General features: G+C 52.5%; 1 protein-coding gene and 1 non-coding gene across 3 annotated transcripts in view; both read right to left on the reverse strand.

Moving 5' to 3' along the window:
• VAC14 (VAC14 component of PIKFYVE complex) overlaps nt 1-13,766 on the reverse strand; it is a 52,713-nt gene that overhangs the window by 31,387 nt on the left and 7,560 nt on the right. For both annotated transcript variants that reach the window (XM_042834800.1, XM_042834801.1), the window contains 8 exons: nt 13,458-13,520; nt 12,241-12,348; nt 11,320-11,429; nt 10,097-10,203; nt 9,247-9,381; nt 8,893-9,045; nt 7,038-7,098; nt 424-568 (listed from right to left, as the gene is read on the reverse strand). In XM_042834800.1, the coding sequence (XP_042690734.1) occupies nt 424-568; nt 7,038-7,098; nt 8,893-9,045; nt 9,247-9,381; nt 10,097-10,203; nt 11,320-11,429; nt 12,241-12,348; nt 13,458-13,520 (882 nt within the window). The remainder of the gene's footprint in view (nt 1-423; nt 569-7,037; nt 7,099-8,892; nt 9,046-9,246; nt 9,382-10,096; nt 10,204-11,319; nt 11,430-12,240; nt 12,349-13,457; nt 13,521-13,766) is intronic.
• Nucleotides 8,089-8,159, reverse strand: TRNAG-GCC. The gene has a single exon. It is a non-coding gene; the product is annotated as a tRNA-Gly (tRNA).

Below are 13,766 nucleotides of genomic sequence, written 5' to 3' on the forward strand. Positions count from 1 at the left end.
TCCTCATGAAAAATGCAGGCACTTGGTGACAAAGCAGTTTGCAGGCAGACCTACTTCTGGGGCAGCACAGCGCAGCTGTAGCCACTACACACGCTTCAAAGGCCCATGAACAAGTCATGCAACCATTCATAGTGTCATATATCTACCTTTTTTTCCTGCAGAGCTACACCACCACCAACTCCCACTGCCCAACTTCAGCCTAGGGGCTTGTTAATCCCACAGTTTTTACTCCTAAGACTCCTGGCATTCCAGCAGTGTCAGCCCCATGGCAAGTCAGTGTTGTGCTTGGGCCTTCTGTAGCACCTCCATCTGATTCAGGTCCCAGCAGATTAAGGAACGAAGGCTAAAGCTTGGGTGCCCCTTTCCAACAAACTCAGTCTCGTGGAGGAAGCAATGGGCTCCCGTGCCGAGTCCTGGACCTACCTTACGAGGAGTCTTGATGTACAGGTGATAGAGCCATTTCAGGACTGCAATTCTGGTCATCATGCCAATGGATGTATCATGCAGGTGGCAATCCAACACCTGAACTATTCCATCCAGGTTGAGTGTCACCTGGATTCTCTCAGAGCTGCACGAAAAGGAGAAGAGCTGGTTCAGCACTGCGATGCCCAATGCAATCCCCCCAGGGTGGAGAGGTCTGTAACACACCAGAGCCTTCATCCAACACCTCAGCTCAAACCCTAAGCAACCTAAATCATCCCTGTGGCCTGATAGAAGAGCCAGGAAGCAAGCTCAGGGCTTGCAAGGGGTCATAGCAATGCAGGCCAGGCATATGCTGCATGCATGCAAGGAATCAATTCAGCCTGAGGAAGGAAGATCAGCAACACCCAAATAGCTCTGGCTTGGCTGCCTGCAGGCTTCCAGCTGCTCCAACCACACAGCCTCACCCATGCTGGCTTGCTGCACCCCACTGCTGCTTTCCTCAGGTCTCCACATCTGCTCTGAAAGGGAGCAGCAAACACGATGGGTCCAAAGAGCAGACATTTGCCCACATGGTGCAGATTAGATTCTGATTGGCATTACAAGAATGGGAAGCACGGGGAGAGACACAGCAGCGCACCAAAAACTTGCCTTGGAAAGAACAAAAAATTCCCAGGCTTCGAGCTTTACCACTTTCCCAAAACAGCTGGTACCTACACATGACAAAACACCACGCCAGATGAATCCTGCAGCACGATGACACTGAAGAACTGGCTTGTAGGGCAGCCATCAGGTTTGGGGTACAAGGCTGAAGACCCATCACGTGCATTTGGGACCCAACTCAAGCTTGGTTGGGTTCACACACCTCCAAAAAACATCCAACCAAATGCCCTCAGACTTCATCCACTGGGGCCACTCCACAAGGTGAGGGTGCTCAGCCCCCACTAACCCAGCAGGCTCACACCACTGACTGTAGATGGCACAGTGGTTTTTGGGATGCAGCTCTCTGCTACGGGGCTGCCTTGAGAGCTAAGTCACTCCTCTCCTGCTCCAGCTACTGAATTATTCAAGGCTGGGCTGAGCTCCTGCAGGTTTTTCTAGCGTGCTCAGAGCTCCTCTGCATCGTGTTTGATAAGAAATCCTAAGGGGCAGATTTCTCATGGTATAATTTGCAAGTAGAACGGCGGCTTAATAGGATTTGATCTTCCCCAGGACACATGTTGGAAGGGCAAGGCGAGGAGGCTGCAGCCCCCTCACAGCCCTGTAAATATCCGACTGCTTCATCTGTGTCACTGAACAGATGCTTGGGCCTGCAAATTGCATTTCGAATTGGCCTAAGTTGTGCTTTGATGTTGCAAACTACAGCCGAGGGCAAAAAATCAAATGTTCAGAACGGAGAGAAGTAAAGATGGGTTCAAGACATTGGTTGGCTTCTTCTTAGAGGCCTCAACATGCCCAAAGGGAGCAGCATCCCAGTGGATTTAAGCCCCTCGTGAACCTGGGGAGCTGCTGATGAGCAGAGCTGTGCCTTTCTACCTTTCTGTACCTTTCTGTACCTGCCCTAGCCTCCCATTCCTGCTCCCCGCTTCTAACAGACACATGAAGAGCTCAGATGAGGCTGCTCTCCCCATCCCCTTCCTGCTTTTCCCAAGGAGCCAGCTCTTCTCTGGTACACAGCCTGCACTCCACCTGCCACCACGAGGCTCCTGATTGCAGAGCAGCACGAATCCTTGACCTGATTACATCTCCACGCCAAAATACACCGTGTGCCTGCACAGGATGGAAAAAGCTCTGGGTAATGTGAGAAACGTGCCTGATATTTGCAGGGGCTGACAGAGCGGCTGGGCTGGGGTGGAGGTGGCCCTGATGCTGCTTTGAGGGGGGGATGCAGACAGGGGGGATGCTGTGCTACGGAGGAAGGGGCCAGCACAGCAACAAAGCCACTTCCAGACCTGCTCCTGCAAAAGAAGCTCATCAGAACCCATTACCCCGTGACGGAGGATGGGTACAGTGGTGGTCCCATTGACCATGCTCCTGCAGGCTGGAGCAGCAGCAGATTTCTGTGCTGCTGTGTTTCGAGGGAGGAGGAGGGCACTGCTTACGCACAGCGAGCACAGCTGCAGCTCTGAAGCATGCTCACAGCTCGCCGTGCATCCCGGCTCTCCCTAATCCCCAGGCAGCCCAGCGCAGGAGCTTGGGAGCGAGGGTAATGGCATTGCTTTAATGCAATCCTCTCGGGCTGATATGCAGGCTCCCAGTGTCGACAGCTGTGCCAGGGCAGATGTCAGATGCGATCGCTTCCATCTAACCCACTACCCTAGATTCTTCTCCACTGTGCAGCCCTGGCACCTCCTCCACGGTCCATGTGCTGCAGCAAGCAGTTTTTCTGGCGGATTGAGCAATGGTGGGAGCTGCACCAGGCTCTTGCCTCTGGATATCGGGACCTTTTGCTCAAGTAGAACAGTGGCTGAGGAAGCTGAACCCCCGCACATGGCCTTGCCATTTCACAAGGCATCCTCCAGCATGGGAACACTTCCCACTTATCGAGTGCATTCAATGCTTTTCACCCCATTTCCCTTATCAACTCATTTTCTCAGTTCTTCCTTTTCATCATGGGCTCCTGCCATCTCTCTCCTCAGCGGTTCCTTTTCACTGCCAATCTCTGAGCTGTCATCTCCCTCCTGGCCTCCTGCCCAGCCCAGCTGCTTTCCCGACCCCATTTTAAGACAAGGTTAAGGTCCAGGCCAGGCTCTAGCCTTTAAGCGGGCTCAGCAAGCTGCGCTGCCAAGGGTGGAAATATCCAGGTTCTTTCATTGTGGTCCAAGTCACAAGGGCATATCCCATATGGGCTGGCAGCTGTGCTGCTGAACTGGCCTGAGCTAGTGGCCAGGAGGTAAACAGCTCCTTTCTGCTCTCTGTCCCACAAGCTGTCGCTTGTTCATCCTCTATCACCTCTATTTTGATGCTCTTGGCTTCCTCCTGCTCACTGTGATCTCTGAGTGCTGGAGGAACACAAACTGCTCTCCCAGTTACAAGGCTTGAATTTAGCAGAGCAGTGCAGCGAGCTGCAGGCACCAGGGTAGAGAATGAGGTGGCATGCCCCAGGACCCCTGGTCAGCAAGGGACAGAGCACAGCCCATCTCATCCCTCCACGGTATGCAGGAGCAGGGCAGCCCTCCTGCACCCTCTCGTGCTGCAAACCGCAGAGGAAACTCAGGAGGAGCCTCCCCAGGAAAGCACTTTGGAGCCAAACGCTGCAATTTCAGCTTCCTACTATGCCCTAACAACCCTTCTTCCAGTTGCCTGATCCAAACACAGCTGAGCCACGTGGCAGCAGTGTGCCCTCTCTGCAGAGGATGAATGACATCTGGTTGAAGTCGGTGCTCCTGTCCCTGGGGCCACAGTGCTTGTCCTCGTGGCTCAGGACTGCCAGCCCTGCCCGAGAGGGATGTCACACCAAGGCCATGGGCTGCCAGAGGCAATCTGGAGCAGTGTCCCAAGGTCACCAGGCCTGGAAGATTGAGAAGGAGGCAACCCTTCCTGACCAATAGTTTGGTGTCCTGACACCAGTTTAACACCTGTGTACCTAACCCTGCTGAATGCCCAACCATCAGCCTGGTAGGACGGCTGGGAGGTGTTCTCAAGCCTTCAGTCTTTGTTGATGCAGTCAGGAAGCTCCAAGAGCATTAAAAATGCCTTCCAGCCACGCTGGTTCAGCGATGCAGGACAGATGTCTGTTTCTCTTTCAGCAGCTCACATTCCAGCAGGGAAATCAGGGCTCTGCTCCAGCAGCAACAACTCCACTTCTCTTCCCCGATCTGGACTCAAATTCACAATGGCAGGGGCAGCAGTGTCAGCTGGGCCACAGAAAGGCTTCAGCATCCCTGAAACCTCGTATCATCTCTTCTGCAGAAGCTGAATTCAGGAGTTCTGCCTCCCTGGGAAGCCCCGAGGCCCCTGCAGTCTCTGTCTCAGAACAGACACGGTCCTCACTTCCAAGTAAATGCCACCAGGAAGCTCTCTCCAAGTTCCAAGCGAAGCCAGTGATTACCATGGAAGCATTTTGGCCTGCCTACAGCACGTTTTAGGAGTGGGGGTGGTCACTTTGTGGCCCCAGGAACGTGTCCAGAATCCATCTACGGAGCATTCAGACCTCGTCATCTGCTTGGACCTCATCTTCACGCAATGCCTCCACAGTTTCCCTCTTCTCTGCCCCTGCTGAACGAGGTCCTCCTCCTCTCACTGCTGCTGCAGTGTTATCCTTCTGCAGGCGTCTGCATGGGGAGGGCAGGGGAAGGGGCGTGAGAGCCGGGCGCTGGCGCAGGGCCTCGCTTCATCCCTTGCTCTCAGGGGGAGACCGGGGGAAGCAGGGGGAATGAAACAAAAACACAAGCACAGAGTGATTTCATCTTAAAAGGCAGCTGCAACTTCCTCTGCCTGCAGGCTTCCCAGCTTCAAATGGCAACGGAATGGTTTCCTGCGGTCCTGCCTTGACACCCAGTGGGCACTCGGTGTGCAGGCAGCTGCCTGCTCCCCAGTGGGAGTTATGGCTGCAGCTGGCTCCTGCTGCCCTCCCAGCACGGCATCTCATGGTGCAGAGGTCCGTGCTGCTGCTATGCCAGCTACTGTGCTCCGCCAGCACCACAGGTGCAATTCAGCTGTCTGTGTTCTTAAAGGACAATTTTCTGACAGAACAGAACCCCTGGATTCCAGCCACCCAGGTGGACAGGCAGAATGATGGGCATGGTCACAGCCCACCCAGCTCCATGCCAGCTCCCCGTAATGAGAGCCATGGGGAAAGTGCTTCAGGTGTTCACACAGCATGGGGAAATAGCCATCCTGGCAGGTAAACTCCATGACAAAACCTGGTATCCCCCACTCCAAAGGGCTTAGGAGAGCTCAAGAAATCTCTCTGCAAACCCAGGCAATCTCAACTCCACATTCTCTTGTCTACAGTGCCACAAAATGAGCTCTCATTGCTGCATGGGGCAGCTGGCAGGAGCAAGAACATCCACCACCAAGCGTGGGGTGTGGAGACAACAGCATTCCCCCAGCGTCCCACTGAGCTCAGTCTCACCGCCTTCACTCTCTCTCCCCCCCAGATGCAAGCTCTCCAGGACAGAGATGCAGTTATCACGTATCCCTTCGACTTAGTGCCTCATTTTCTCTCCTTGCTTTCCAGCTTCAGCCTCGTGCAACGCCCACTCCAGCACCTGCTAAACTTTATGGGCTGAGTCTGCAGCCATGAGTGTGGGAGGCTGGCAAAGAGCAGGGCCAGGATGCAGCGAGCGCAGGGAAGCAGGGGGAAACCACTGAAGAGCCATAGAATGAAATCTAGAGACAAATGGAAACAATCTATGCTCTTGTTGGAGAAGAACAATCAAGGGTACCATTAAGGAGAGGGAGTAGATGGGCTTTGCGGGAGTGCAGAAAGGGAACGGAGAGATATAGAAAATCAAATCTGGAAAGCTGAGTCTTGCAGTGCTCTGGGATGTTACGATGGGTATCACATGTCAGACTGCTGGCAGGATGCAGCCAGAGTAATGCATGCTATTCTGAGGATCACAACAAGGTATAAATATACGTGTGAGCACAACAGAAGCACGGCAAATAACGATCTCTTTGGAAGGGTACTGCAGGCAGCAGGAGGAAAGCAAAGATGGTTCTAAAAGCAGATGGATTTGCTACTAAATTCCCTGGCAGCTGGATGGGAAGAAAGGTATTTGCAGGGAAGATGATTTAGATGAAATTTTGGGAGCAATCACGCTGGGTACGAAGCAGCAATCTGCAGACGTGGGCCTGATGGATGCCACACAAGGCTGGCAGGGGGACAGGCTGGTGGCAGGGGCTGCAAGGACACCTCATCCCTCAGGCAGCCGGAGCTGGGCTGCACGCCCTGAGCCATGCCTCAACGCCTGCCCTACAGCACCGTGCTGTGGTGGGCTGCCAGGACTGCAGTGCTGCAGCAGCACGGAGCTGAATTTTAAGCTCTTCCACTGGCTCCAGATGGTTTGTGTCCCCCTTCTTCACATGAGATTGATGCCTCCGCACGAGATTAACTCCTTGCAAAGGCAGGAGGGGACCAAGTGTCTGCTATTGTGGTCAAGCTAGAAGAGCCACTACCAAAACCAACGCCCACATTCTCCCTTCCTTTTAGCAGGGATCTCCAGCCAGAGTGGCTTGAATACAGAAGAGGTGCAGAACTCTGAGTGCACACACAAACTCGCTGCCTTCCCAGGGAGCTCTGCAAGGTTTCTTGAGGGGGAAACACTGCCATTTAAGAGGACTGAAGTACTGAATCAGGTTGCACAGAGAAGTGGTGGATGCTTCATCTCTGAAAATATTCAAGGTCAGGCTCGATTGGGCTCTAAGCATCTGATAGAGCCATAGGTGCCTCTGCTCACTGCAAGGGAGTTGGACCAGATGGCCTTTGAAGATGCCTTCCAAATCGAACAATTCCATGAATCTACCACAGAGACAAGACACTGAGGTGTAAACGCATCCTCTGTCATGCATTCCACTGCAATCTGAGACCCCATTTGGTTTCCAACCCACATCACGCTTCCCACAGCTTTGTCAGCATCCATCACTCACAGTCTGTAACAACCAGCCCCTACCTGGTTACCGTGCAGACACTGGCATTGCTCACACTGGAGTCACCAGAAGCATCCAGAGAGCCTGCAGGCAAGACAGAAAGAAGACACAGTGAATGGGAAGACAGGGAAGGCAGGTAGCAGGAGCAGCATGGCCTTCTGCAGGCACCTCCAGTCATTGTTTCAGGGCCCCGAGGATCCCTTTTCCCCTGCAGTGAGCACTTTACACTTATCATCAAGCTTGTGCACAGAACTAGTACACTACAACCACCAGATATGCAAGCTGCATATCTTCAGACCTGTGCCTCTGGGCCTCCCTCTTTGCAATTGGGGGAGGACCCCCAGTGAGCTCAGACAGCCAGGAACTTTGTGCTATGCTGCTCAAATTACAAGATATACATTCTTATAACAAGGAGCTCAGGTCTGGAGGGCTGCCTCCCAAAGTCCAGATTTCAATGGCCACAGGACAGCACATCAGCACACTGGACCATCCTCACCTGGCCAGCTGTCCCGTGCTGTGGCTCCATATGGAAACCAATAAACCCAAGCAGCTTTCCAGCCTTTGCTCCATACCAGACAGGTCTCTGCAGACCCACTTTAAATCAAGTGCACAGCTTAGCTGAGCCCCACTGAAGCAATGTTTCAGCAAAGGGCTACTGAGATTTTTAGAGGGTTCACGCTGTGCAGGACTGCTGTGCAAAGCAAGGAGCCTGTGCTGCGCACAGCTTGAACCTGGGTCTCACAAACACAGTGACAAAGCGTAAAAAGATGAACTTGGCTCCTTATGCCCCCTATTGCCAGCTGCCTCTACTTGCACACAGCAGAACTGCCACATCAGCACAAAGGGAGCACAGAAGAGATTTTCAGCCGTAAAAGCATCACCCTGATCCTGCCTGCATGTAGGAGCACTACCATCTATGCAAAGGGTTAGGTATTAAAGCAGTCATGCTTTTAATCGATATTTTAACCAAAGATTGTCTTATGACAATCAGGGAAGAAAAGGAAAAAATAAAAAGCTTTTGCTGCCCCAACAAAGGGGTTACATTTTCCCCCTCCATCCCATCCAAAAAGCTGCTGCATTGGCCGGGAATCGAACCCGGGCCTCCCGCGTGGCAGGCGAGAATTCTACCACTGAACCACCAATGCTGTACTGGCTGCTCCCTGCGCCCGCCGGCTGTGCTGCTCGTTCCAGCTGTGCATGCTGACAGTGCAGCCCTGCAGCCCCAGGCTGCTGCACGCCTCCTCACCTCCTACCTGGCTGCTGCTGCACAAGAAAACCCTTCTACCTTTTCATTTTCACCTTCTCCATCCCCTCCTGCAGCAGGATTTTTCAAGCAGGGTTTGTGGGCAATGCTACATGGAAGCACTGGGCTGAACATGCAACCCCAGAAGAAGAATAGATAAGCCCATGTGATTTGCATGCTACATATATTCTATGTGCTTGGCCAGCTTAGATGTGTCAGAGGTAGCTTTAGCCATCCTGGGACAATGGCATCTGTCAAGGGGATGCTGGAAGGCTAAATGAACTGCGGCCTGCAGGTATCAGGCCTCCAAAACCTTAATTAGTTTAATTTCTTCTCACTTGAATACTCTTCCAGGCCTCCCATCACAAGTTAATGACCATGGTGATGTGAAATGTGCTGGGATGTTCACCAGACTATGCAGTACTGCCTGGGCTGCAGGTTGGATGAGGGACCTGATCTGCAGGTGGCACCAAGTGTGTGTCTCAGCAGAGGATCAGCTGTGTAATAGGACCCCAGTGCTCATGGAAAAGTGCAGAGGTTCCCTGCCACAGGCAACCAAACCAACTTAAGACCTCCTCAAGACTTTTCCCCAACCTTTATCACATCTCCAATGGCCCAGGCCAACAGGGACTCACCGCTGGATGCTGCCTCTGGCTTGGAGACGGGCTCCTCCAGGTTGGGCTCTGCTGACAGGGTTACTGACTGCTTGGTCTCATCCATTTCGTCGTCCTCTGGGATGACAAGCTTCATCAGACTCTGGTTGCACACGTTTGCCACCTCTTTGATGTCTGAGTGGAGGCGGTGTAAGGAACACGCAGTCTCATGCATGCTAGGTGCCATACCTGGCCAGCCACAGAGAAGCCATCACAGCCCAACCACATCTGCTTCGGCTTGCTCCCTTCACATCCAAATGGCTGGGGTGATTTTTAGCACTCAGGGGGCAGGACTCTTCCTGGCCCTCTCTGGGAGCAGCTCAGTTACAAGGATACTCTTCTTGCGATCATCGTAGGAGAGACACGGCAGGACAGCAGTCAGGATCCCTGAGGAATAAGGCAGCATCACTCGGCCAGCCAGCTGGATGAACTCCCTCATCCAGCACATGGCAGTCAGCTGGATCAGGTCATCTGGAAGGCACAGGATGAGCAGAGGTGAGGGAAACGACAGCAAACCACACAGGATAAGGACTGCTTGCAACCACAGAGCTGACTGGACTTCAGCAGGGCTCAAAGGGAAGGGCCTCTTCTTCAAGCAGAGTCTCTAGTCTGGACAAACTCTAGTATGGGATCACACAGGAGCTAGCCAAGTTTGGGAAAAGCCAGATAGCCTTCTCAGAAAGCACATCAAACTGCAGCTGTATCACTGCCTACACAGCAGACCCTGTGGTGCAGCACTAACACAAAGTGTCAGGCACATCATGTTTAACTGCTCTGTCCATGCAACGAGTACCATCTCAGGTTCTTTCTCAAAACAAATCCCCTTTCCAGATGTGCTGGATAACCACACGTGCTACCCACAGCCAGTTATTTAATTTTCAGGCACTTCCACTACTGTACACTCGTGATGACACCTGTTCTGTATTTGAGGTGGAAAAAGTGGTAGTGCCAGCCATGGGAGAACTGTTCCAGAACATCACACAAAGGCAGATCTCCAGAGAGAGCTGCCTGCCCACCCTTTTTTTTAGCAGGCTTTTCATGCACAACAGAAAAAGAAGGGGCAAGGGTGCAAGGTGGTATAACATGGCTGGTAAACAGGAAAACCCTGAGCCTGAATCAATGGGTTGGCACTGCAGAGCCAAAGATGGATGCTCCAGCTCCCGCCAGCTTTGCACTGAACACTCACCTGCAGCCTGGCAGTGGATCACCAGAATATTGGCCATTTCTGCAAACTTGACACTAGAGGGATTCTTCTTGATCTCCTTGAGGAACTCCCCAAGAGCCACCTCACACCTGAAGGCAGACAGACAGGTAAACACTCCTCCGCCACCAGAGAAGCCAGAGAGCAGCCTTCCACACACACACACAGCAAGGATACACGTGGAATGGCACTTGTATACATCCACTCTGCCCCAAATTAAAGGCTGCAGACTCTAGGACACACTGGCACTCACAAGTACAAATCCATCCCAAGGTAACAGACAAGCTGACGTATTTGCTCCAGGAACAGCTACGGAACAAGAGCAAGATATGGGCAACAGACCCCAGTGCACCTGCTCCATATTGGGTCCAAGTTTACCCTATCCCACACACACACATACCAGGAAAGATGGAGGCAACGGAAGTCCCACACATCTTCCCTTCTGACAACAAGCACATGTTTGGGATGGGGAGCACAAAGGGGAACAGGGGTAGGGGTGAGGTGGGAGGGCAGATCCCCAAAGCTTTCAGTACTTGTTCCCTGATATGTACACCCTGGGAAACAAAGAAGCAAGGAGGAACTGGTAGGGCCTGGCAGTGGGAAAGACCCAGGCTTGTCTCAGCACTTACTTATGCCCTATCAAACAGGTCCAGTCACTTTCGTTCATTGCAAGAGCTAAGATCCTCTGATCTGATTGAGAACATCCAGCCACTCCTCTGTTTCAAAATGCTCCTCCAAACTGAGTCTTAGCAATGGATCCAAAAGGCCAGCTAGTAATGCTTGCTTATTCTTTGCACCCAGGAGACTTGGGGTTGGTTCTGCACCTCGCTGAGAGGCTGCTCACAAATCTCCTACCCCAAAAGCACACATGAGCATCCCTTTTATGACACCATGCACAGGGCCTGGAGAGGTAATGGATGCACTGAGCCAGAACAGTCTGTACCACAGCACCAACATCACAATGTCCCCCAACAGCCGCTGCAGCCACAACAACCTGGGGAAGGGACGCCTTGGCCAAGGACACACTGATCCACCAAACAAACCAGCTAGGTTGCTCTTATCTCCCACAGTGAGCGTGTAGTTTAGCTACAGTTATGTAGAACTGCAAACAAATGAAGAGGTGACCCAACACAACGCACTGCTGCAGGGAAACGTGCCGGCTCCAGAGCAAAACACAGACCTGGCCCCCAGCCAGCCTCCACACTCACATTTTTCGTATCTCTTTACTGTTGTCTCCCAGGATCTGGAAGAGCCCATCCAGGATTTCTGGCAGGTAATCCAAAAGGTTGATGTCAGGCACGGACTCTAAGACCAGGATCTAGCTCGGGGAAGGTACAAGAAAGAAGATGGGTGAGTTTTGGAGAAGCTAACTAACATCACCAGCACAAATCTGGTGCGGCACTGAGGAACACTGAGCTACAGGAAGCTACAGGAGGGAAGCACGGCTGCCTGTGTGGGACAGGGAGGGAAGGACAAGAGGATTGCGTGGAGCTGCCCATCTCAGAAAGAAGCTGGGCTAGCAAAGGAAGCGAGGGATCAGACTGCAGAACTGCTGCATTTCCAATCACAGCTCCTTAACGGCAGGGATCACAAACAACTGTCAAAATGCCAACAAGCAGATGTGGAACGACAAACAGCATAGCTGAAAAAGAGAGCCCTGAGGCACACACATTCCTCCAAGGCCCTGGTCAGCTATTAACAGCTTCTGCCTTGCACAGAAATCAGGAACTGAATGGAAATCACTTGCTTCGTGGACAGCAACATCTCTCCATCACTGCTGGGTTTGCAGGGGCCCCTTAAATTTGCATTTGGAAAGCAAACAGTAAGGTATTGGGAGGTTGCAACCTCTAGGTCACGATACATTTATTCATACAAGCAATGCTTGGACTGTATTTTCTAACTTGCTGTGCAAAGCCCTGAACCACGGTGGCAGAGGCGCACCATCGTGGACGTGTGACTGCAAGTGATGTCACAGGGAGCTGGCATTTTAAAGATGCAGAAGTCAGAAGCTGATGACTTAAAATAAGGCCTGGCAAACTCAGGTCCCTGTGTTCACACATCACTGTGGACATCTGGTGTCTGCCCAGGCCTGGGATGCTGACCAGGAGGAGAAGCCCATGTGTACCTACCCAGGATATGATGAACTGACGGGCGTATTGGTTGTTGGAGTAAATCCTCTCACGCAGCAGCGGGATGAAGCCCACCAAGTCAAACTGGTTACTCTCTGTCACGATGTCCTGCACAGCCCAAGCAGAGCGTGTCAGAAGGTAAGTCCAGCACCTGGCACACGCTGCCCCCACCCAGCCATGTCCACCCAGCCCTTTTTAAGGCACATGACAGGATAAGGATCACAAGATGCTGACAAGCGGCTCTGTCAGAGGGCTGTAGGCTCTCCTGGCTGCTGGGAGACTCTGGGAGAAAGAATCATATGGTTTGTTCAGATGATGAGGCAGGAATTCCCCCTCGGGCAGCGAATAACTTTGTGCTGGATGCACTGAGGAAGGCTCCCGCTGCCTGGCTGAACAGGAGGAGGGTGGGACCTTCTCTGATTCACGCCTCATTGGTGCCATTGCACACATGAGCAGGCAACTTTGATGTAATCACATGTGTCAGTGACTGGAGAGTCCCCTGGCTTTCTCTTAGAGCTCTTCCTACACGCTTGACAGATTTTGCTGCATAACAAAGTCCCTCAACCCGGAGCAGTAGAGCAGATCCCCTCTGCTCTGCAGGCTCCCAGCAGGAAGGACTGCAAGAGGGAATGTGGAGACTGCACTAACTGCAGTGCTAATGAGGAGAGGGGGCATGACCTGGCAGGGAGCTACTTCTTTCCAATTGGACCGTGAAGTCTGCAGACGTACAAACTCCTCAGCAGACAGAACAGGAAGAGGAACCAGGTGCCCCCACCCTGGAAGTAGCAGCTCTGATCTTTAGTTCTTTTTGTTCCTCATTTAGGCACAGGAGAAGGGAAGAAAATTAGACGAGCAGCCCTCCTGCTGTCCAGGGTGGAGGTGCAACTTCCCTCAGACTAAATCCTTGCTTCCCCAGAGACCTGGCTTCCAACAGCTAAACATCTATTTTGCATTGCAGTAATCTACAAGCTCCTCAAACCAGCCACCAGATTCTCGATTTATCAAGCTACAACCAGTGACAGAAATAACCACTTTGGCAGAAGCCTCAGGATCCCTATGGGATGGTTTTAGCCGGTGCAGCCTGCTAGACCAGCATGTCCCCATGAGAACTCTGCCATGTCACATCAGGCAGCATCCAGGCACCTGCAGGAACGTTGAAGCTGCCTACCACACTTGCCTCCTGCACCAAGGATTCTCAGCTAGAAGGAGAAACACACCTTGAGAAGTCGATCCAGGAGCTCGGAGCCACTTTTGACATTTGGGTCAGGATCAGCAGCCAGCTGTAAAGAACAGAAACAAAAGTCATTATAACAGGTCCCAGGCCTTTTCCCATCTCTGCAGTGGAGCTCCCAGCAGGTTCACAGGACTGTTGCTCTCTTTTGAAATCACTGGGATGGACACAGAAAACCCTTCATCTCTGATTCATCATTAGGCTCCAACAAATTCTCCAGGGAGACTTCTTAGGGGGATGCCAAGCACCTATCACCTTCCCACATAGGAAGGTTTCCACGTGTCAGCGCCCATGT

Source organism: Centrocercus urophasianus, unplaced genomic scaffold (genome assembly GCF_019232065.1).
Source record: "Centrocercus urophasianus isolate 14NV4802_14NV808 unplaced genomic scaffold, USGS_Curo_1.0 seq_49, whole genome shotgun sequence".
Classification (NCBI taxonomy): Eukaryota; Metazoa; Chordata; class Aves; order Galliformes; family Phasianidae; genus Centrocercus; species Centrocercus urophasianus.